The 25436-nt window shown below is 45.2% G+C and overlaps 1 protein-coding gene across 2 annotated transcripts in view; it reads right to left on the reverse strand.

Moving 5' to 3' along the window:
- RBM20 (RNA binding motif protein 20) overlaps positions 1-25436 on the reverse strand; it is a 422608-nt gene that overhangs the window by 120453 nt on the left and 276719 nt on the right. For both annotated transcript variants that reach the window (XM_085603428.1, XM_085603429.1), the window contains exons 3-5: positions 7891-7952; positions 7703-7794; positions 7042-7130 (exon numbers count right to left, since the gene is read on the reverse strand). In XM_085603428.1, the coding sequence (XP_085459554.1) occupies positions 7042-7130; positions 7703-7794; positions 7891-7952 (243 nt within the window). The remainder of the gene's footprint in view (positions 1-7041; positions 7131-7702; positions 7795-7890; positions 7953-25436) is intronic.

The raw sequence follows: 25436 nt of genomic DNA on the forward strand, positions 1-25436 counted from the left end.
CCTGACTTAAGAGAGCGGAGAAGATGTAAGGATTTTTCTGATGGAATTTCAGGGAAATGTAATAAACAGTTTACAGTAGGGGGTGGTTGCTGGAGAAGCCAATCTGGCTTCGTATCACAGTTGGGACTAGCCGCTGCAAAAGAGGCTTGTAGAGAGGAAATTTTATTGAAGAAAAATTGGGCAATGCCATCAGTCCAAGCTTTAGTAGGAGTGAAGGGATTTGTTAAGGCATTAGGGGATGTAAAATCTTTTACAACCTTAAAAAGTTCTTCACTTTTATTGCCTGCTTTCTCAATTTTTGTGTTGAGAAAATTCATTTTTCCCATGCGCATATTATAATAAGCTTTTAATGCAGTCTTATAGGTTTGCTTAGCGCATGTGTCATAGTCCTGTCTCCATTTCCTTTCTAGATATTTGCAGTGGCTCTTGCTCTTCCTAAGATCTTCAGTGAACCAAGGGGCAGTTGGTCTGCCTCTGTTAGCCACTCGAGTTTGAAGGGGGGCAATATTGTTTACACAAGATTCAAGCCAACTGTCCAACGAAGATACATCAGCTGCAAGATTGTCCTTAGAGGAAAAAGGATGTGTTTCCAAAAATGTTCCTACGGCAGCCGAGGTCATTAATTTAAATGACCTAAAGCTATTCATCCGTTGTACATAAGACTTAGATGCTGTAGCTAGTGTTTCTTTAATGCTAAAAATTAGTAGATGGTGATCTGACCAGGCTACGGGAAGAGGTGTGGCCATTTCAATTAATTTATTAGAAAAAACTTGGTCTAATATGTGTCCCTTTTCATGGGTGGAGTGGGTGACATATGGAGAAAGATGAAGCATGTTTAAAGATTCGTACAGTTTTGTCGAGTCCAAATTATGGGGCAAATCCATGTGAATGTTAAAATCCCCTAAAATTAAATAGTGTTCATATTTGGCGGCCAGGGGGGAAATAGCAAAGTTCAAACCTTCCAGGAAATCTTTAGCCTGACCAGGCGGCCGGTAGACCAAGGCCCCAGCAATAGAATAGTGGGGAGATATTTTTAGAAGGAAACTTATGCTTTCCGCATTCTCTAGAACCAAATTCGGGAGAGTGGAGCAGGTGAGAGTATTTTTATAAATGATCGCCACTCCTCCTCCACGTCCCTCTGCATGATCCCTCCTTACAATAAGGTAATCAGTTGGAATGGCATTGGCAATAGTGGGGTTAGATCCTTCATGCAGCCATGTTTCAGTGAGAAATAGCACGTCCGGCTTAGAATCGGAGAGAAGATCCAAAATTTGGTACTCGTGTTGTTTCACAGAGCGTGTGTTCAAGAGCATCAGTTTTAGATCTATGCTAGTACGCTGACTCGTGGATGTGGATTGAACGAGCATACGTTCCCCTAGAGAGGAAAGATCCACAGTGATCTGGGGAAGGGGGAGGGTCCAATGGCATAAATCACAACTCCATGCTTCTAGCGCAGCGTGCCGTTTTATCCCCTCCGTGCTTAAAAGACTAGACCGCGCCGTGCCAAGATGGCGGGTCTCAGCAAATGTGTAAGGACTATATCTGGCCGAAGCGACTGGGTAGAGTCAAGTATCTTTTTTCTTGTGTCATAGCTGGACAGCCCTTTAGCATTCAGGGAGATCACTGAAAAGTACTGTCTATGAGACATTACCGCCAGTCGAGTGATGTCAAAGAAGTGTCGGGAGGGATGGGAACACGTGGTAGGTCATATACCAAGTTTGCCCTTGAGGGTGTGTGATCTACGTGTGTGGTCCTGTCTCAGCAACGAGGGGGTTATCCTCAATATAGGATAGTTGAGGGGATGGTGACAATGTTTTTAAGAAAAGATCTACCATCTCCAAGGATGTGAGGTGTGTATTCGACCATGGAAGGTGGCTATCCCAAGGATACTGGTAAGATGTTTATGATGTATTGGCGGTGAATGTTGAATAGATGGTCGTGTTCACAGCCATTGGTCCAGAAGTGAAGGACTAGTGAGGACTTCAAAGGTCAGGGTGGGATGTGCAGCAACATGTTAAGGCATGTCCACCCAGGATCTACATTGACTGGAGGTCTATGCATGAATCAGGATAAGCTATGGTGAAAGTGAGAAAAGGAGTAGAGGAGAAAGAAGGGAGGAGCAAAGGGAAGAGCTTGTGTAGAGGTGCTCCTCCGAGTGTATCTACCATTACAGGACTGTGCTGATGCCCTCAGTAATGTAAGTGGTGCATGTAGAGTAGCTGGGCCTTGAGCGGGACTGGGATTTTTCCCTCACATGTGGCTCTTTGAGAGTGTGTCTAGATTTCGGTCCCCCTGACCATTGTTTGGTGAACTTCTTCAAGTGGAAAGCATTCCTCAGCAGAGGTGAGAGGTGGGTCCTTTGGGCAGAGTTTAGGTCTCATGTCTCAGTTTCTTATCCTAATGCTCATCCTTGTAACCGACAGCACTTCCAAGTGTCCCTTCAGTTGTCCGGGGTCATTAAATTCTGCTGTCTTATTAAAATGAGTTATGAGTATTGTCACTGGATCTAGGAGGTCATATCTAATGCTTAAGTGTTTAAGAAGGAGGCGCAATTGTAGAAATCCTTTCTGGGTGGCCAGAGTTTCTTGGGAGAAATTCGTCAAAATGAAGATATTGTGGCCTTCAAAGAGAAACGGGCCTCTCTTTCTGGCCTCCATAATCACCGCCCAAGCTTGTTAGTGATGTAGGAAGCAGGCTATTATTTGCCTCAGGTCATCTATACCTGTTTGGCATCTAGGTCTAATTCTGGGGCCCATTGAAACTCCACAGGAGGATCAAAGGGGATCTTGGTGATGGTGAGGATGAAGCAGGCAAGAAATCCCATCATATTGTCCCCTTCCAGTTTCTTAGGGAGGATTGCCTCTGCAGTTTCGTTCCTCCAGTTCCACAATTTTCTTTTGGAGGTACCAGTGGTCTTTCTCCTAGTCTATAGAAGAGGCCAGTCTCTGGTCAATATGGTCAAGTCTTGTCTCTGCTAGTGACAGCTTGCTATTAAAGGAGGTGTTATCTTGATGGGCAGATTGGATATCTGCAGAGGTTTTGGAGATGTCATCTGCCATCTCTGATAGTGTTGTTCTAGCAACACCAGATCTTTCAGAATGACCTCCAGGGCTTTGACTTGTTGGGTCTCTGTGACCCTACCATCCTTGCCTTATTTTGTGGCCACTGCCTCTGTAAAAAGAAGTTGTCTTTGTGGCTTATAGATTGTGAGAGACCATTGGGAGAGTGTGTTCCCATAAAGGTCGGTGATGGGTGGTGTACAATGGAAGTCAAGGTTGTGGAGCAGCGTCAACAGTGGTGCATCATACGATGATCACTAGAGAAGGCTGTTTGTCCAGTGGCTTTCACCTCCAGGCTAACTGTTTGGAGGGCTCCTAATGGCCCTGAGTATGTCAGTATTTAGGTTCATGCTAGTGCCAAAGCCTGCGGGTGCAGATAGGTAAATCACAGTTGGGGAAAAGTGAGGGTGTCCTTGAAGGCTTTTTCATCTGTTCATTCTTACTTTGTCAGACTGTCGGCCAGGTTCCTTCTAATGTGTTCCCTACCACCCTTCTTCATCTGACTAATATGCCTGGTCGCAAGTCAGTCCTGAGTATGATGGCTTATGGGACCTTCTGTGCCCTGGGCAGAAGCTGGAGCTTCCCAATACGTATTCACTGCCTTACATGTAGGGGTGTTGCAGACAGCATTGCTTGATGCACCTTGATGTGTAAAATCCGTAGGCTGATAGAGCCCCATGGAGTTTTGTTGGCTTCCAATATGGGGGACAGGGCCAATGTCTAGTGCCTGCGCCTTTGAGTATGCCCCCAGGACTCCTTTGGGATATGAGGTTTTTCTTAGGGCAGGAGGAGAAAGCATTTCCCTTCTCACACAGGTGCTCTCCGTGTCAGGCCTTGCTCCCAAAAGCTGTGGCCTGCAGGGTCCTTCTGCTGAGAGGTAATCGCTGCTGGGTGTGTCACACTGGGTGACATCCATGTCCGTGTCCCCGAGTCAAAAAGCAGAGGCTCTGGTACTATATATTGTGTATCCCCTCAGGGCACGGCATTGTTCTTAAGCATGCGCCCACTGGCTCTGCCCCTGCTGATAACCAGGGATGGTGTGCGGGGCACCTAGTTAGGCCTGCCTTCAATGTAGCACCGTAGCATAGTGGGGATCTTCCCGTGCAGCTGCCACCCATATGTTACGCAGTCTGTTTTGTTGTTGATTACCACTGAGATCAGGGTCATAGTGACATCCCAGAAAGCGGGAGAGTTCTAGGCTAGCTCTCCCACCTTCAGAACTCCTAGAACCCCTACTGCAGGCAGGGGAAGACCCAATGTCATGGCCTCATTGAGAGCTCTGTTAAAGCACCATCATCTTTCTCGGGCACCAAGCTCCAGCCCCCACACTTGACATCCGAACTTCATTTCACACTCACCTTCACCCTACATGGTACCCTCATCTACAGACCACAAGGATCATGCACCAACTTCAACCACACCATTGCAGACTGCATCTCTACTCTCTTCCTCAACTCAAGCTCCTTCATCTTTCTTGGAGACCTCAACTTCCACCTGGAAGACCACAATGACCCAAACTCTACAGCACTACTAGATGACCTCCGAAACCTTAGACTCACTCAATGCATAAACGGACCCACACACTCCACCGGTCACCTCTTGGACTCCATTTTCACCTCTTTCAACAATATTTCAGTCGACAAGCCCCCACCCATCACCTGGAATGATCATGCCCATGTCAAGTTAAGCATTCCCGTTCCACACCAACACAGACTGAACACCGCCAGTCCTGCCTGATGAAACTGGAACAATATCCCAAGGGATGACTGGACTACAGCTCTCACCACCCACTGGCCCAACAACAACACAACATCAGCCGACCTGAATCCATCAATAAATTCAACAACTAGATCACTGCTTGTGCGGACACCATGGCCACTTTCAGGCACACCAAAGTCCTAGATCCAGACCTCAACACAGGTGTAACATGCAGACACTGAGGATGAAAAAGCACCACTGCAAACAACTGGAGCCCAGATGCAGAATGAGCCAAGATATCACAGATACAAACACCCTCAAGTCCACAATGGGACGTTACCACCAACAAATCTGAAACACCAAACACACTACAATAGCAGACGACATTAATGGGCCTACAACGGCAGCAAAGAGGACTATATCATTGTGAAAGATTTCACCTTACCTGTGACCTCCTTCAACAGCATCATCCCCTCACAGGACTTATGCAACAAGCTCTCATAATTCTTTTGCAGCAAGACCAACTACATAAACAGAAAATTTGACTCTCAACTAGAGCCAGCAGACCTGCCTACATGACTTCCCATCTCAACGAGGGGTCAACAATTACTTCTTAGGCACCTGGAAACATGCCATTGGCCTACCCTGCTCAGGAATCCCTCAACTGACCCATCATTAATCACCAAATACAGACCAATGTCCTTTCTACCATACCCGGCGAAAGTCCTAGAGAATCTCATCAATAGAGGTCTCACCCACCATCTCAGTGATGATCAACTCCTCAACATCACACAGTCCAGCTTCAGACTTAGCCACAGCAAGAATGACTCCACATCACCACCACAAACAACATCCAGATGATCCCAGAAAGAGGAGAAACGGCAGCCCTCATCCTCCTTGACCTCTTGGCAGCCTTTGAACAGTCCCCCACCCCATCCTCATCAACCGTCTACACGAGATTTGAATCCAAGACCTGGCCCTTTATGGATTTCCTTCTTCCTAACTGATCGGACACAGTCAGCATCCGGACCCCCTGCTTCTTGGAGGCCAACAACCTTATCTGTGACATACCACAAGAATTCTCACTCATTCCAAACCTCATACATGGTTACCCTGACTACTATCATCTTCACCTACAATATTGACGTCCTTTTCTACACTGACGGGACTCAACTCATACTCTCCCTCTTAGACTAGACTCCTAACACCCAGAGCAAATTTATCGCCTGCATGACCAAAGTCACGGAAAGGATGAAGACCAACTTTCTCAAACTCAACACTGACGAGACAGAAGTCATGATCTTCGGGAAGAACACATCACTGTGTGGTGCCCTCTGGTGGAGGCTGAACTAGGACCAACACCTACCCCCAGCACTCACGCCAAGAACCTCAGATCCTCACCAACAGCAATCTAGACATAACTGCCCAAGTCAACACTGTTGCAGCTTGATGCTCCCATATGCTGAAGATGCTGAGGAGAATCTTCAAATAGCTCCCACAAAACTGTCATCAATTCACTTGTCACTTGCAAGCTAGACTATGGGAACACTCTCTACACAGGAATCAGCAAACAACTCACTAGATAATTGCAACCCATCCAGAACTTGGAGACCATAATGACTCTCAACCTTCCACGCAGTATACACATCACATCGTACCTCAAAGAACTCCACTGGCTGTCATACCCAAGCATGCACAGTTCAAACTTCTCACTCACACTTTCAAAGTGCTATACAACTCTGGCCCATCCTACTTCAATAGCCACATCTCCTTCCACAAACCAGCCAGAAACCTCAGCTTGGCTGACTCCTACTTGCACACATCTCTCACATATGGAGAGCCACATCCGGTAGCCGGGCCTTCTCCTATATTGCTCCAAAAGCTTGAAACGACCTACTGCTACACATCGCATCCTCCTCCTCACTTTTCGGGCTCCTCAAGAAGCTGAAGACCTGGCCCTTCTTCCCTTAGCGAGGCAAGACCCATTCCTGCTCAGCACCAGGATAACCTTCCGTGTGATAATGCACTTTACAAATATACATAACACAACAATAACTTATGATGCGGCAGGGCTGACAAAGTCAATTGCTCTGGTAGCTGAGACCTATTTGTTTTTCCATTGCTTGTTTGTGTACATCTCCTAGTCCAATCAGGCACATCACATTCCCTGCAGAAGATGGCAAAGTTACTTCTTTGGAAACGAACAATAATCGCAATGTATCCTTTTTCAGCCTTTTCAGCAGTAATTACTCTGCCTTTCAGTGTGAAGTCTTTTCATGATTACCTTTGTTCCTGGGAGCGGAGATGAAAAAGCAGGACCTGAATTGAGCGGGGTAGATGATACGTAGACTGGACCAATGGCTGATGTATAATCTAAAGGAATAATTGTACAGAAAAGAATAAGTGAGCAGATATTTTGTATGGACTGCTTGCGCTACAAGTACTCCCAAACCAAGTGTATCAAACAATATATTTTGCTTTGCATTCAATTTAGAGTTCTACTGTGTAAAAAAGACTGTAAACATGATAAGCAGAGATCATAGGAGATTTGTGTGCAATTGAGTTGTGACATATTAGAGCTGCACTACGGCCCATGTGTAAATGATGTCTAAAGTCTCTTGATCATAAGAGACCTAGTGGACAAGAGGGGAATGTCAGGATTCAGGGACTGGCTAGAGACTCAAAAGTCCCATATCAGAGAAACCGTTGCTCACTAGTTTTCCGGAGTCATTGACCAGTCCATTACCTTCTGGATTATTTTTTGGGCTACCAAGAGACGTCCGGCATTACACTCAAAGAAAGCATGTTGAATGTGGCAATGGGATCTTTATGCATCTCATTGCTTGAAATACTCCTAAGATATGGGTATTGTGCCAGGAACCCCAGGAAAAGCAAATGATCATTAGAATATGACTCGCTCAGATAAATCAAGGAACAAAATTTACCTTGATTATTTGGGGGAATATATGGTGCAGTGTTATTTGGAGAGGAGCACAATGCTCCCTCAGACGGGTTGCCGATGCACCTAATTCCTGTGCTGAAAATAGAAGAAAGAAACAATTATCAAAACACAAAACACATTTTGACAAATCATTAGGACATTGTAGTAGAAATTATGTAGGTCAATACTTACTTTTCTGAGTAATGCATACAATTTTGGATGTGCATTTTGCCTTTAATGTGAAGCTCCCAGTCCTGTGTAGGAGTAAGCAGAAGACATATGTATCAGTTTTCTTGACAATGCACAAAAAAATGCCTGAGCAGAATAATGTAGGCCTACTATGATCAACACAGTGAAGAAAACTATTTTGTTCTAGATCACATGGATCTCAAACAGTGTTGTATGAATGAGACTGAATGTCAACACAATCATAGTAAACCTAGTGCCCTGCATGCCTGGCTTAAATTCAGCCTGCTAAACAGTGTTTGAGTTAATCCTTTTTTGGGTAGGTTTAAGCCAAAAAATACACCAAAACGAAGGCCGCATTTAGAGTTTGGGGACTCCATCACAAATGTGACAGATATCCCGTCCGCCTTACTACAAGTGTCACTGCATAGAATGAGCTTGCAAAAATGCGGACAGATATCTGTCACCTTTCTGACAGAGTAACACATTCGTCAAACTCTAAATCAAGCCTTGTAGCTAAGAAGTCAAAGACCTCCATAGATGTTATTGTATCTAAATTTAGATTTTTCAAACTTAGAGTCTAGGACAACCCTAGGAAATAATCAAACAGCTTTTAGATCAGCTCATAGTACTGAACCAATATGGCAGGTTGTACAAGACGATCTTAGATTAGAAGCTGAAATGAGAAAAATTAATGCCCTGATACTGCTGGACATGTCGACAGTGTTCAATACAGTAGGCCACAGTATCATACAGGAACACCTCAGAACAGCTGGATTAGGAAGTACTGCCGTAAAATGGGTTGGCTCATTTTTTACAGAGAAGTGACACTCAGTAAAGTTTAGCCAATACACTGATGACAAACTCCAATTAAAATATGGAGTATCTAATGTATTGGTGCTATCACCCCCATCTGTTTATGATAACTATGTCTGCCCCCTTGAGAAATCGTTTCTACCAATGGGTCTCAAGCTATAAATGCATGCTGATGATATACATTAATTTTCCACGTACACAGCTCTTTAACTCACAGCGAATCTCTACATCGGTTGGGTTCACTGACGCTGCTAGGCTGCATTTTGTTTAGCAAGACACTATCTCCAGATTGGGGCTCTAACCGGTACTTTGACAGCAGCGTTTTTTTCATTTCACCTCTGTAGCAGTTTTTAAACATTTTATACATTTTTACCCGGCAATAATTTTATCTGTCGTATTTTATCTCTGTTCTCTTGGCCTCCACCCCGGTCTGTCCCAGCTGCATTGCCGTTTGTGCGCAAGGCTGTCGGATGTTCTCTGCTCACTTCTGCCCTTCACTCACTTCAGGTGGGGTGCGCAGTCTAGTCTCCGCATACCACCACCTATTCAAACTATGGAAGAGCGTGCGTGCGGTGGGCGCGCTGCTGTTGTGCCAAAGGCACGCCCAAGGCAAGCCCGTCTGCGCCCGCCAGCGTTCCGGAGGCGGCCAGCGCCGGCCATGCTGCCATATTTTAGCTCAGTTAGGAACAAGGGCGGCTGGTGACATTTGAAAATGGCGGGGCGTAAAAGTGCTGGAGGAAACATGCAAAACTCACGTTTAACATGGGCTTCTATGGCACCCTTCCCATCGATCGATTCCTCCCAAACTTCCTGCACACCCATCAATTCCACCTCCCTGCCACTCACAGCAGCCCCGTTCCTGTCGATCCACTGGAACCCCCTAAAAAACACTTCTCCACGCACCCCAACACCGCCCATTGGATAACATTGCAATCCGGGCCTTCACAAAAAATGCTCTTTTTTCAACTTCCACTACTTCGATCATCTTCAAACTCACTGGGACACTAGTTCCAGCCATTCCCAAGAATCTCAGCAAGAATTACACAAATCCATCCACTGGAAGGGTACGACTTTTCACCCAAACACAAGCCCCCCGCAAACCCACAAAACACCCCAAAATCAGCCAAATCTGGATGGAATTTTGCAAAACCACCCTAAAACCTTCCCAACACCATTATGCACGAACCTGAATCGGGCCCTGAGGCCTAGACTCCGGGAATACTAGCAAATTTCAACCCTAAACCCTAAGCACCACCCTAACTCTACCACCAGCAGCAGGAGAACTGAATTAAAATAAAAACAAAAACTTGCCTGACCGCCTCTGCTCCTGGTCCGCGTTGGCGCCTCTGCCCCCTTCAAACCGGAACACCACGTCAGCACTGGAGTGGCAACCCCTCAGCCAATCCTGGCGCTGCTGCAGCGCCAGGATTGGCTGAGGGCACAGCTTACGCTACGCCCGCCGCCTGCCCATTAGGAGACCGAGGGGCTCCTAATGGGCATGCGCAAGGCAGCAAAAACACAAGTACGCATGACTGGGCACGGGCTAAAAATTACTCTCCATGCCCACTCATGCGCACTTGTGCTGCCTTTCCCTGGCTTGTCTGACAATGCATGTCAGTCAACATGACGCCGGACCGCCCACGGTCCGACGTCATGCAGACTGACATGCATTGTCAGTTCTCCCCACCCTCGGCGTCGCTGAACGTAAGTAAACTAAGTTCAGAGACACCGAGGAGGGAGCTGCGGGCACGGGCGGGTGCGGGGGTGGGGGGCAACGCCCCAATGGACGCACCGCGCCTGGTTAGGAAGCATACACTACAATCATGAGAAACTGCTGATTTTAAAACCACCCCAGGTCTGTCATCACCTAACCACCAGTATGGGGACATGGGGTAATTCAAAATGCCCTAGATGAAGCTGGATGCCTCCATGGCCTCCAGCTGAGTGCCTGTGTCTCCCCTCAGCCAAGATGCCTAAACGTGGAAATCAGTTCGGAGCTATTTTATTGAATACTGGTTCGCTGCACCAACGCGCAGCCCAAATATTTGATCTGCTGGAAGATGAGGGGCCGGATCTCTTCTTCCTTACTGAAACATGGCTATCCGAGTCTTCAAACCCCTCTATCGTGGCGGCCATTCAAGAGGAATATAAAATCATAAGGAAGGATCGTCCGAATGGGAAGGGTGGCGGTGTGGCCATCATTTTTAAGATGGAATTGGACTGTGTCTCTTTCTCATTAGAGCTGACGGAGGGAGCTGAATATCTAGATTTTGGTTGTTTCCTATCTCCCCAGCAATGCCTAGCTGGGATATTTATCTATAGACCCCTCTGCCTTCATTGAATAAAGTTATCACCCCCCTTGCGATTAAATATAACCAGTTCCTCCTCCTGAGTGATTTTAATTTACACATGGATAAGCATACTGATCCAAATACTATCTCCCTGTCTGAAATCACGGCGGCATGTAATCTGACGCTGTCCATCTCGGCTCCCACCCATAATTTAGGACACTCTCGATCAGATATTTTGTAGTACAGAATTAAAAACTGACCTGCCATCCGCCATCACTTGGTCCGACCATTTTCTCATTAATTTAAGGATACCTAATCTAGCTTCTGGTTTCCAACTCAGTCCTACCAGGACTGAACATAACTATAGATCTTGTCCTAAAATATCTCTGCCTTCGCTGAGTAAGGCTTTGGAATCATCAGCTCCTAGGCTGGTCAGCGATCCTGAAGATGACATCACCGCACTAGAATACTGGCTTAAGTCCAGCCTTGAAAATGCCGCCCCCCTGGCCTCATGGACTTCTGGGAAGACCCTCCCGTCCGCTACCTGGTTTAATGAAGCACTAAGAGCAAGTAAAAGGACTTGTAGGGTTCTAGAAAGGAAATGACGCGAACATTACTCATTGGATGATAGGAAAATCTATAAGAATGCCCAGAAATCCCATTACCTCTTGGTAAAAGAGGCTAAAATGAATTATCTACAGGCAAATATTGATATCGCCCAAAATAACAGGGAAAGTAATCTTTGACATAGTGAAATCCCTCACCTCCCCTGAGGCAATAAAGAAAGAATTCCTGCACTCAGCTGAATGGACGCAGCAGGTTGCACTATCCTTCCATAATAAGATCGCCCTAATTCAACAATCCTTTGTTGAAACTATGGAAGAGCACCTAGTGACAGATCAATCCCTGGATGTAGCCTTACGGCTAGAGTGGATGACCTCGAAGCTGGGGAACCGGGTTCGAGTCTCGGCAACGACGCTCAATATGCTGTGATTCTGGGCAAATCACTTAATCTTCCTGTGCCTAACAAAATGAATGTGACCTTGTGTAATGAAACTGGTGCTCATGTAAAGCGCTCTGATACCTGATATCTTCGGGTATAGTTTGCGCTGTATAAAACTCTTTACAAAAAACCATAGGACCGACCTTTCACCAAGTCCTACGTTAGCAGACTTTCCTAAAATAATATTAGCTGACTAACTCCAGTATCTTAAAGGCCTCCGGTCCGGCTCTCCAAGTGATGCCTACCCGGCTAAACTACTTGCCTTCCTTGCCCCCACGATCAATGTCACAGTAAACATGGGATTGAACTCTTCTTTCTCTACTGGTAAAATGCTATTTAGTTGGAAACAGGCCAAAATCCTTCCACTTTTGAAAAAACCCTTGGCTAACCCGAACCATCCAGCCAATTATCGGCCGATATTTCTCCTTCGGCTCTTTCAAAAGTTCTGGAAAACATGTTAATAAAGTTATATCTAACCATGCAGAGAGACACAATTTGTTCCACCCTTCTCAATCCGGCCAATTTTAGCACCGAGACTGCCCTATTGGAGGTAACCGAATATATTAGAGGAACACTGGATCAGGGCGGAAGGGCTGTGCTGATATTGCTCGATCTGTCGGCAGCATTTGATTCTGTCCCGAACGAGAGACTCATTGACAGACTGAGGAATCTGGGAATCGGCGGGTCAGTATTGACCTGGCTGGACTCTTTCCTGCTGGACAGAGCCCAGGAGATATGGCTTTCCCCTTTTCCAGTCCCCATGCCAGGAATAAGGGTCAGAGTTCCTCAGGGATCTATTCTCAGCCCTACTCTTTTTAATCTGTGCCTGTCCCCCCTGGCACATATAGCAGAGGCTAATGATGCAAACATCATATCCTACGCAGATGATAGGCAGCTGATCTTCACCTGCGAAAAAGGAGCAGATTTCGACGAGGCTAATATCAGGGCCTGTCTCTAAGGTTTTCCAGTGGCTTAAGGTGAACCAGCTCAAATGCAACTCGGATAAATTCGAGATTGTCTTCTTTGGCCAACCTGCCGTCAGTAACTGGAACGCATGGTGGCCAGAAGAATATTCGCTGCCGCATACCGAGCAGTCAGTGGTAAGAAACCTCGGAGTTTTGCTGGATAACGCCCAGGGCCGGACTGGCCGTAGCGGGCACCAGACAATCCCCCGGTGTGCCGCACGGGTAGGGGCCGGTTTTGGGCCCCTGGGGGCCGTTTTTGTTACAGGGCCGTTTTTGCACCATAGCTGCAGAATCGGCCCTGTAACAAAATCGGCCGAAAACCAGCCCTGGTAAAAGAGCTCGGCCGCACCCCCAAACACCCGGGGGGGGGCCCGGCCGAGCACTTTGTCAGGGCCGGTTTTGGTTCCCAGTCCGGCCCTGATAACGCCTTGTCCATGAAGTCTCATGTCCAAGCACTGGTTGGCACTTGCTTCGCCATCCTACACATGTTGAGAACATTTCTTCCCCTCTAGACAATTGAGTCTAGGAAAATAGTGGTCCAGGCCTTGGTGACATCAAGACTGGACTACGCAAATGTATTGTATTTGGGTCTTCCCGGTTACCTTGTGTAGAGCCTACAAGTGGTACAGAATGCCGCAGCTAGGGCGATTCTCCAACCAAAACTAAGGTCTCCGATATCCCCCCTCCTTAATCACTTAATTGGCTGAGACTGAAGGAGAGGATCAAATTTAAATCTCTTAATGTCTTCTTTAAAGCCCTCCATGGGATAGGAGCTGGCTACCTTAGCAAACGAGTCAATCGTTACATCCCGTTCGATCCCTAAGATCCTCCTCCTCCAATCATGCTTGTACTCCTAAAGTAAGTCTAGCCCGGATGGGTGGCAGATCTTTTGGGTTCCTAGGGGCCCAGGCTTGGAACAGGCTCCCAGCCGCCCTACGTTCCATTTCAGATATCTCAGCTTTAAGAAACATCTGAAAACGTGGCTTTTCAAAACTTAGCAGCGTACCACAGCTCCCTTACCCGCTTTCTGGAGGCACCGGGACACTCTTTTGAGTAGCCGTTTTGCGCTATAACAAATGTGTTTCATTCATTCATTCATCACTCGATGAAGTTTATTTAGAACTGGATAGACAGTAATTGGTGAAAACTACATGTTGACAATTTCCCCTTATCCAAAAAGTAATAGGAAGAAGTGGGCAATTACAACTTTGATCAGATCAGGAATAAAGTATGCTAACTTACTCTATGTAGGAGTCCCAATGCCCTTCTACAAAAGCTATGGGTTATCAGAAAACAATGCTGCTTGGTTAAACTTTATATCCCATAAATTCTCGGATCCTGAACCTCTTCTTTTTCAATTACACTGGATTCCCATGAAGAATAGGTTGCAATTAAAGAGAGTGTGTATGGCTCACTGCTAAATTCATGGCATCTCCCCGGCTTTCAGCACCAAACAAATCAAAAAAAATATAATCCACAAAGATCACTTTGATCGACTGCAGCAAACTTGCTAATAGTCCCTAAATTTAATAAAACTTGACAAAGTGGCAGAAGCTTTACAATTTGTTTTGCCAAATACTGAAACGCTACCAAATGAACTGTGACTATGAGTAGTTTCAGCTTGTTCGTACTTGGTTTTCAATAAAGCCTTCTGAAATGTTATCTAAACTGCTCCAACACCCGAGCACCATACAACCATTATTGATTAGGCGCTCTACAAGTAGGTGTTACATAAAATCCTCCTTGACCTAATACCAACAAGTGAACATCCTTAACATGTACCCTGGTCACAGCTATGATAGAGCCGAAACGTCTCATTCAACATGACTAATGCAATAACTGCCACGGATTTGCCACCCAGAACCTTTTCAGCTTTCCATGATCCATTGCCACCTCCCTTATAGATTAAGACATTCGTGGTCTATCAAATGTGTGGGTTGTGAGGTTTTGAATCAGTGTTAACGCATTGAATATCTAGTCCAGTCTTATTGGGTCAGGCGTCCACCAATCCTGCATGAAGAAACTTACATTAAGAAGGAAAACAAGTGCTGTGCTATAAGTGTGCAGGAGGCTAAAACAAATCAAGCAGTACAGTTGAACACAACGAGGAACAAGCATTGGCATAGCCAATAGGTCTCGCCTTTAGGACCTTAAAAGTGACTAGTCATGCAGCACATTATCGTGGGTGTTGTGCCACCATTGATTAAAGCATTGTCAGGCTTAGCTGTACCACTTTTGCATTTGACGTTAAAAATGCCCACCAACTCTGACAAGAGGCACTGCACTATTTTACTACTATGACACTCTTCCCCATCGCTACTTGCCGTTTAGAAGGACAGGCCTATGGGAAACTCTTAATGCGGTCCAATGTCTTCCAGCTTTAAATGGTGATTTTATCAACTTTCAATGTTAGTCTAATACAACTTCTATTGTGGTTAACTCTGTGTATTGTGTTTTTTGTGTGAAATGTATGTCATGTGGAATGTATAAGACTGGCTGAGCTGGGACCTTGAAAATGTCTGTTGGTGGAAACTGTCAAACTACCTACTCTTTTGATGATATACTACTACGCTTATCTTGTCTGACCAGTTAGTTGTACATCTGTGCACAGAACCTTCCATACTAAACTATCTTTTTTCATTAATAGGTATGTTTTTTAATCATTTTTTTGAGCATTGGAAGGTTTAAATCTCGCGCTATTCCTGCGTGCCCTGCCTCCCTAGGGGCGCAAATCAGCTGCATGTGCTCAACCCCTTGAGCTTCTTCCAGCTTCAGGTCGATTATTAATCACCAGCAGACAGGAGTCTCTGTGGGGCGGTGATGAAAGCGTCATGTGATGCTGTTATTGCTGCGCGAGTTTAGGGGAACTTGCTCCACGCCCAGGGAAGGGAGCAATGAAATTGCGGCTGCTCCCTGGAAACTGGCTTGGCAGGCATGCGCTGGGCGCGGCTCGCAACTAACTCACCTGAGGATGAAACGGGAGCTCATTAATAGGTATTTTTTTCCTCATTTTTTGAGCATTGGAAGGTTTAAATTTCGCGCCATTCCTGCGTGCCCTGTCTCCCCAGGGGCGCAAATCAGCTGCATGTGCTCAACCCCTTGAGCTTCTCCCGGCTTCAGGTCGATTATTAATCACCAACAGACAGGAGTCTCTGTGGGGCGGTGATAAAAGCGTCATGTGATGCTGTTATTGCTGCGCGAGTTTAGCTGAACTGGCTCCCTGCCCAGGGGAGGGAGCGATGAAATGGCGGCTGCTCCCTGGGAACCGGCTTGGCAGGCGCGCGCTGGGCACGGCTTGCAACGGACTCAACTGAGAATGAAACGGGAGCTGAGTAAGCACAATGCACGACGCTCGGCAAACACCTGAGAAGGCTGCTCCGCCCTTCCTGCCTCTCACTCACTCTTAAAGGTGCAGGGCGTGTTTATGGAAATAAAAGAACAAAAAAACAGTTCCCGGCCGTGCAGCCGTGGTCACAAAGTGAACGCGACGCAAAATCCGATGCCGAACAGATGGCACACAGCGCGCCCCTGCTCATAACCGCAAGAGTAGGCCGTGGGCAGATACATGCAGAAGCCCTTGACCGATAGCGTGATGTCTTTTTTAGAAAGACACACACAAAGACCAATGAAAATAATGGGAAAAAAATAAACATACGCACGAGCATGTGGAAAGCCCAGAGCAATTCCAAGAAGTCGTTTTCCAGGAGCAGCACATGTGCGCTGCACTAGGCTCGACCTAAAATCTGAGCAAGGCCAGGCAAGTCCAATTCAGAAAGAAAATTATATTATTATAAAACTTAAATCCTGAGCTGATCAGTACTGTGATCCTGTCTAGTACATGATGAATACTGGGTTGATTGCCTATTTTGCATTGACTGAGAATAGCTGGGAGCAGACCAGGGACATTTGGAGTTTCGGCACATTCCCTTTTTTATGTATTTCAGTTTTTGATGGTTATTACTTGTTGATAATCTATATGTTTGATGCCATTAACATACAATGTTGCAGTTGAGATTGCAGTGTATTAAACGAGCTAATTGGAGATATTATTGCACTTGAGTAGAATTCTAGAATGGTTTATTTTTCACTTGACAATTTTTGACCTCTGAGAGACATACTCCGATGTACTCATCACACTGTATTACCACCATGCCCAATTACATTACTCAATTGTATTATGCTTATAATGTGCTTTACGCTGTTCTAGTATTGATTATACACAAAACTTAATATACAGACAAACAAAAAAAATAAAACTTAAATCCTAAGAATCAACAAAAAGCCATCACAAATATCTTGCCATCCCCTAATTCTAAAGTACACTAAAGCTACATGTACGAGAAAAGGTTTTTGTCTAGATACGTTTGATAGGTTTGGAGTTGGCTTTCTGGTGGCATTTTGTCTTCTTTTTTAAGGAATACCTGGTACTTACAAAGACTGCTGTTGTCAATGTATCCCTGATGGATGGATGAATATATGGATGACTGTTAAAGAGATATGTTTTACTTGTAGAACAGTAAGGGCTACCCATCTACTAGTTACGCAATTTTGGCCAAGCCACCTAATGATAACTTCCAAGTTCCTTACTCAATACTATCCTGAGTACAACTTAAATATTTTTTCTAATTGCAGTCCAAGAGTAACTGGGGACAAGTGTTAGTCACATGGATCATTGCTGGTAGAACTGGTCATGACACACATTGAAACCATCTTTGCAAATACCATTATCCCTGCATCCAATATCTACACCAATGCCAACACTGCCTTTGATTTGTTCCTCACCCTGATCCCCAGCAGATTTAGGAGGGACAGGTTTAAATTCAAGCCCATTCTACAATGACCACCCCAGCATAGTAACCCTCTTTGGGTTGGCAATTAGTAGATGCAATACGTTTTATAGATATATTTCAATGGCACTTGGATACCACTGGATGTTATTACACACAGCACTGTACATAGATTCAATCATCTCTTTGTACATCTCTATTCAACCACAGTGTAATTCTTCTAGTGAGGAGAGGAACTGAGTGGTGCTAAAATAATCAGTAAGTTTTCAGAGTTGCCTTAAATTTTAGGTAATTACCACCCAGAAAAATGACTTGTAGGAAACCTTTTACAGACCAGGGCTTTTAACAGAATTTTTTTTTCTGGTAAGCCTTAAAAACTGCATTCCACGGGAAAACTAATCCCCATTGGCTGTGCCTCCATGAGGGCAAAGGAGCATCGCACCGACGCTGTAATTGAAGGGAAACTTGAAAAATAAAATGGTAATAAAATTATTTTATTCCCATTTTATTTTTCATGGTGGAAAGCAGCCCAGTCTGAGAGGGCGGGACCAGCAGCAGGGACGAGCAGTGGGCACAGTGCATATCAGTTTAAAGTGCGCATGTCACTTTGGCTGGCTGTCTTGTGATGGCCAGCCTGGCATGCGCACTTTAAACACTCCAACCCGAGCTGTCTTAGACAGCTTGGAGGAGAGCAAGCACAGGCCTCCAGAGCCTGAGGGAGCGTCAGATCAATGTACTCCAGCCAATACTGGCGCTGCCCTCATGCTGCCTGAGCAGAATGAGAGCAGCGCCAGGATTGGTAGAGGTGATTTGGACGAGGCTCTAGGAGCTTGCTGACTGTACTGGAGGAGCCACAGAGTGCCGAGACGGGTAAGTAAATTTGTACTTCTTTATTTCAATTTAAATTAACTCACTGACAGGCACTGTGAGAAACTCACAGTTCCTTTAGCCTGAACTGCAGATCTCTCAATTGTGGCCTATTATAAACACTGTTTACAACAGACCACGATTGAGAGCTTGACGCTGAGCCTAAGGGCACTGCTGTTTTGTTTTAACCAGTGCTTGTCAGTGGGTTAAATATGCGCCCCACCAGTTTTGTTTGCTGCTGGCCACCAATGCTGATCCCTGCTCACCTAAGCATTTTGGCTGGCTGATATTTCTTAATTTTGGCTTCAACAAGTTATGGGGCCAGCCCTGTAAGCACCAGGGAACCCTTCATGAGGTTTTACATTTGATTCTGACCGTCCTGCACTTCAAGTCAAGGGCCAAGGGGGCTCTTGAAGTCTCTAGAGCAATGGTTCTTAACAGTTTGACTTCTGTGGACCCCACTTCATCATTACTGGACCTTGGGGACCTCAATGAATCATTATCGAAATCCAGGGAGCCCCACTAATTCATTGCTGGAAGCTGGGGACCCCGACATAAGCATTATCGATGATCTGAAGCTCAAAACAATAAAAAAAATATATAGAATACACAAATGATGGAATATTTTATTTACTTAACTAACAAATATGCAAATATATATATATATTTTAATAGGAAGAATGAAGCTTCTTTAAATGTAATTTAGATCACTTATCGTATAAATTATAATCTGTTTGATGCACTGCACTGCTCCCACGATTCAATTTGAGGATACTAACATACGGGGCCTTAATATCGCGGGTGGATCACCACCACCGGGTTGGCGGTGATCACTGCCGGCTCGGCGGTCGGGATCCACCCGCTGGATTGCCCTGTTACTGTGGCGAGGGGCTCCGGGGCAGACGGGAAGACCGTTCACCGCTTTCCCGCTGGTCACAGACATCCATATTATTATGTGGCATATTTTATGCCTTTCCATGGCGGAGACTCCGCCATGGAAAGGCATGCGGTATTTGCTACGGGAGCCCATTGCGGGCCCCCAGGAGTGTGGGGGGCTGAACTTGGGGGGTACCTATGGTACCCCCCAGCAGTGCCAATGCACAACGTTCATTCACAACATTGTGGCGGGCGGTGCTGTGAGCACCGCCCGCCACAATGTTGTGAATGTGGGTTGCCACCGCCGCGGTGGCATCTAATTAACGTGCGGAACCGCACCACTGGCGGCAGGTTCCGGCACCTTGCTAGTGGGGTCCTTAATTTTTAGCCTCCAATTTCAAATACCTTAAGATTTACAGAACGCTTTTACATTTTCAACATATTTTGCTTCTTTATTTTTTGTACCCTGTTAATCTGTTAATATTATTTAATTTCTCGAGAAGTCGCAAACCCCCCTGAGTAGGTTTTGCGGACCCGCAGGGGTTCCCGAACCACAGGTTAAGAACCACTGCCTTAGAGGTGTGGCTCTCCTTGTCAGGCCAACTTTAAAGATATTTTGGACACATTATTGTATATGGTTTCAGGACACCTATTTATTTACAAATCTTCACTCAAGGACAATATTTCCCCAAGTAGGTTCGGAAATAAATGCACAGTACACTGAATAAACAACAAATGGCTCTTTAAATGAAGACATCAAGCTTTTAGAAGGCACACAATGAATGCTAATTACTGATAATTAATATTATATTTATATGTCTGTAATGTTTATCATACCTCCCTGTACTATTGTCTGAAATAATTTGCCAGGGCAGAGTCCTCTAGGCCTGGGAATCCATTCCCTTCCCATCATGGACCAGACGTTACTCCAGTCAATGGTCCAAGATGAGAAGGGGTCAGATTGGAGATTGTGAATACCCACAAATTAACATTTTTGTGTGAGACTGCAAATTTACAAGATTAACTACGCTTTGTGATGCTCACTTCCCACCCCTTTTGTAGGATATACTGCTGCAGATTTCTTCACAGTTGTGAATTATTGGCTGGCATAAATTGATTTTTTTGGTCATAAACATACATTTACAGGCAACTATGTATTTGTGAATTAAGCACCAAGACCCAAGTTTTTTGTGGGAAAGGATATAGTTGCTATCAGGGCCGGACTGGAACCCAAAACCGGCCCTGGCCAAGTGCTTGGCCAGCCCCCCAGGGGTTTGGGGGTGGGGCCGAACTGTTTACCAGGGCTGATTTCATTACAGCGGACGACATTGCAGCTATGCTGCAAAAACGGCCTTGTAACAAAATCGGCCCCCATGGGCCCAAAACCAGCCCCATAACATGGCAGCCCACCGGGGAAATGCCTAGTGCCAGCTAAGGCCAATCCGGCCCTGGTTGCTATCAAAAAAATAAAAACCCTTACCTTACGTTAAAAGTAAATTTCAAGTTATATCAAAGTTCTATATGCTATAAACGAACTCAGCCTTTGGCCTCGCATGTTTCTCTGGTGACAGTTCGGTGTTTTGCAATATTCTTACAATGTAGGGCAGAGGATACTTTATGCCATATAGGAAGTACTGCATTCACCACTGATGTGGCCTCTTTATGCTGAAAACACCAGAAACCAGAAGAGCTGAAGGTTGACATTTTAGTTTGTTGGTCATGAACATATAAAACTTTTGCCATAGGTGTGAAATCTGGTTTAACATACTGATTTTATTGTATTTAATCTAGAATTATTTCACATTACATTTTTGTACACTAAAAAATGACAATTCATTTTAATGTTACATCTTCTATTCACTAAGATCTGGCACCTTGAATCTTCTTTGTCTGGATAGGATTAGGAAGGCAAGCTAGGGTGGTAGAGCGTTCTCCCACCAAGCAGCAAAGCTATGGAACTTGCTGCCTGTAGCCATGCGTCTACAACCTAATAGATTGGCTTTTAGGAAAGCCTTGAAAACTTGGCTGTTTGAGATGGTATAGGTTGTATGTTACAGGCTATTGGCCTTACCAGGTTCTCTTCCCTTAGCGCCAAGACGCCACGGCATACGAGCGCTCTATAAACATATATCCTGTCCTATCCTATCCTAGTTACATTAGTCATGTTGTTAATTTGCAGAGACAAGTTATTTTCCCTTTATTGGTCATCTTTTGCCCAGGCACAGTTTTAGTTCAAATTACTGACATAATTGCTCTTCCAAATACTTCACGTTTCGTTCATTCATTCACTCATTCATGATATAAATTACATTATTCGATCCATTCTGTTATCTTCTATAATGCCACAATGATGTCTTGATAGTCATGTGATTACGTGTTGCAATTCTGTTCCATGCCTGCATACATGATTTCACTTGTGATTACTCTCACACTTTAACAGATTGTATACAACTGTTGTCTATTGAGAAATTGCATGTAACCAAGTAAATGTTGATTTCTGAGTAGTATATACTTTATATATATAATTTACTTATAATGTAATCAATGATACTATTCAGGATGTAGGTCACTTGCATTAAACAATTTAAGCCTGTCATGCTATCAAAATCAACAACAACAAAGTGACAGAAGGAACGCTTGGATGAAATCAGTCATTCTCAATTGTTCGGCCGCATTCCTGTCCCCATCTTTCACCCACTATGCCATTGTAGACAAAGGCCCAAGTTATGCAAATTAGTATGGACCCCACTCCTCAGGGAACAGTCTGTCCTGAACCGAAGCAAGCAACCCAAAACTGGTTTCATCCTACTTGGAGCTTGTCAGCTGGGTGTAGCTTGAGTCCTATGGCACGGTGAGCACAGGAGCCACGTCTGCGTACACCTATCACACTTCATCTAATCTAAAATTGCCCTATTGGCAAACAAATAATGGACTGGAATGAGGCCCCAGGTAATTACCAGTGGCTGAGATTAATTCAAATATCCCATCCATCGCTTTTTTCTTTACTTCAGTGTCACAAACTAGGTGTGACAGGTATGCCCAGCCAAGACACACCCGACTGAAGAGCTTCAACTGGGGTGAAACCATGCATGGGTTGCTTGTGTTCCAGTTCAGAGAGGACCTGGCAAGGCAGTTTGGGATTGGCTACTCCTATTGGATCAGGAGTGAGGCTGATTAGCATATGGCTGGGTATAATTTGAGGTTGCATCGTGGGGAAAAAAAAGGATGGACTGGAATGCAGGCCCGAGTAAATACCAGTGGCTGAGAATAATACAATCTTCCCACTCATCACTTTTGGTTTACTTCAGTGCGACGCCCAATGTGTGCTGGGTATGCCAAGATGTGGGTCCGGTGCTCAGTTTGCCAATAGAACACAGGTGAACCCGACCAAAGAGCCCCAACTTGGCCGATACTGGTCTTGGATTGCTTGTGTTTGCTTCGGTGAGGGCTTGGCTTGGCAGTTCAGGCTAGTCGTTACTATTAGAGCAGGAACAAAACTTTTTTGCATATGGCTGGGTCTAATCTGATCTGGCATTTTGGGCAAAACAACCGATGGACCTGGATGTGGCCCCAAGTAATTACCAGGGACTGAGATTAACTCAAGCACCTGTACCTACTCAAGGCTGGCATAACGAGGAGAAATATTTGTATTTCTCCTTGTTACTTCCTCTTTGCATGTGTCCTGCAGGATAGTTTTTGTGTATGGAGGTCTCCCTTCCAGAACAAAAACAATTCTGTCTTTAACACAAGCACCCTTGCAACATGATGAAAGAGAGAGCAGAAGTGCACCATATATTTAGGTCTCGCCTAGGCAGTGCTTGCGCTGTCTCTTCGAGACAGATTGTATTCAGTATATGGGCATGAAAACTCCGCCCACTTTCCGCCCATCTTTTTCATTGGCTCCTGTTACTGTCCTTTGTAAATGGTGGCTTTTCATTGGTCAATAGGCTTAGTAGTCCCTCCTTAGTACCACCTTTTTTTCTTGCTGTAACCTCCCATGAGAATTGCCCTTGTTAGATATGTTGTTACTTTAGATGTTTTAATTAAAGCCTTGAAGCACTATTTTGTGAAATCAATGTCTACTGCCTGCTGTTGCAGGTTAAACACACTCTCTCCCAACACTTTTGTTATTTTATTTAACCAGCGTGGCATGCCTCAGCTGCAATAATGGCGGCCACGCCTTTCTTTTGATATTTGAGGCTCACCAAACTCGGCCAATCCCTTTTTCTCTATTTATTTACTTTTCTTACAATGGCAGCATGTCCCCCTTTAGCTTTAAACATCTTAAGCTACAGCGCGGGTGCTACCATTGTAACAAAAGTAAATATATATTTTTTTTTAAGCGTGCGCCCCTAATTTCTATTCCATTTGGTTACTTTTGTAGCAATAGCAGCACCCGTGCTTTAGCTTTAAACATCCTAAGCTAAAGAGCGGGTGCCGCGATTCCTTAAAAAATAAATAAATAGAAAAAAAAACATTTGCAATGCAATAGCTCTCGCATTACTGAAAGTTTGAGCTATCTGCGATGCCCTCTAATTAGCAACACCAATAGCACAAACTTTCATTAAGGCGAGACCTATTGCATTGCAAATGCTTGTTGTAATTATAGGATAGTTCTGTCCTCTCTTTTTCAAGCAACGCAGCGCAGCAACTTCCCTCAATGTGCTGCGTGCGTGAAATGTTAGTAAACATGACCCTAAGTGCCAGACTAAGGGGTCTATTATAATGGTAGGCGGATCGCCACCACCCGCCATTATCCACCGCCCGCATGCAATTTACCAGCCGCCTGATTATGTTGGCGGGGGTACAGCGGCCGATGGGAAGACTGCCCGCCGCTTTTACGCCCGGTCGATGATTCGACCGGGCGCAAAAGGTTTGAATATGATGGCGGTGTCTGTTAGACACCGCCATCCATATTACTAGGCATGCAGGGATCAGCCTTTCCATGGCGGCGAAAGGCATGCGGATTTCGCAGTTGAGGGCCCATTGCAGGCCCCCAGTATGTTGGGGGGGCACATGGGGGGTACCTATGGTACCCCCTGCATTTGCATGTACAACCTGGCAGGCACCACGCGGTGCCTGCCACGTTGTGCATGCCAATGCACAGTGTGCAGCCACAGCATTGTGGCGGGCGGTGCTGTGTGCACCACCCACCACAATGATGTGGAAGGGGGATGCCACCGCCACCGTGGCGGTGGCATCCTATTTGCTGGTGTGGGACCACCGCACCACTGGCGGCCGGTCCCAGCAGCGCAAGGATGGCGGGCAGACGCAAGTCCACCCGCCATCCTAATAGGCCCCTAAGTGTCAAACTTTGTATGTACATAACATTTTGGAATATATTAGGCAAAAATGGGCTATGAATGCATTGTTTTGCCCAATGTTTTCAAAAGTTTCTTTTGAAAAGCTTTTGCTACTTTGTTACTAAAAGGACTGTTCGCAACACATCTGAGCTGAAAATTACACCAGTTCATACATATTTTTGTGCATGCCTTGTATCGATAATACAATGAAGTCAATTTTGGGTAAATATTGATGTACTAAAAACACTGAAGTCCATTAATACTGACGTCAATTTATTTGATTACATACGTTATGGAGGCCCTTGTTTAGGAAAGCCTTTCTTATTTTGTATTAGCTTTTGCTGGAGCTCCTAGTTAATTTGCACACTTTTATTGTAGTCTCCCTTACAAGGAATCTCACTGTGGTCTCGCGATAATACTTTGGTAGGATGCATAATTTGAAAAATACTTCTGAATACCTTATTATCACATGTCAATTAGATAACGCTGTGTGAACAACCTTTTAAATTGTGGTTACCGTCAGCACTGCCGTTTGTTTAGTTGCTGCTGCAGAGCCGGTCAGGCATTGCGATTCAAAGTGGAACCCCCTCTTAGGCCCAGCCAACATTTCAATCCAGGCGTGTATTCGTTAATTGTGTTTGGCG

Source organism: Triturus cristatus, chromosome 1_2 (genome assembly GCF_964204655.1).
Source record: "Triturus cristatus chromosome 1_2, aTriCri1.1, whole genome shotgun sequence".
Lineage (NCBI taxonomy): Eukaryota > Metazoa > Chordata > Amphibia > Caudata > Salamandridae > Triturus > Triturus cristatus.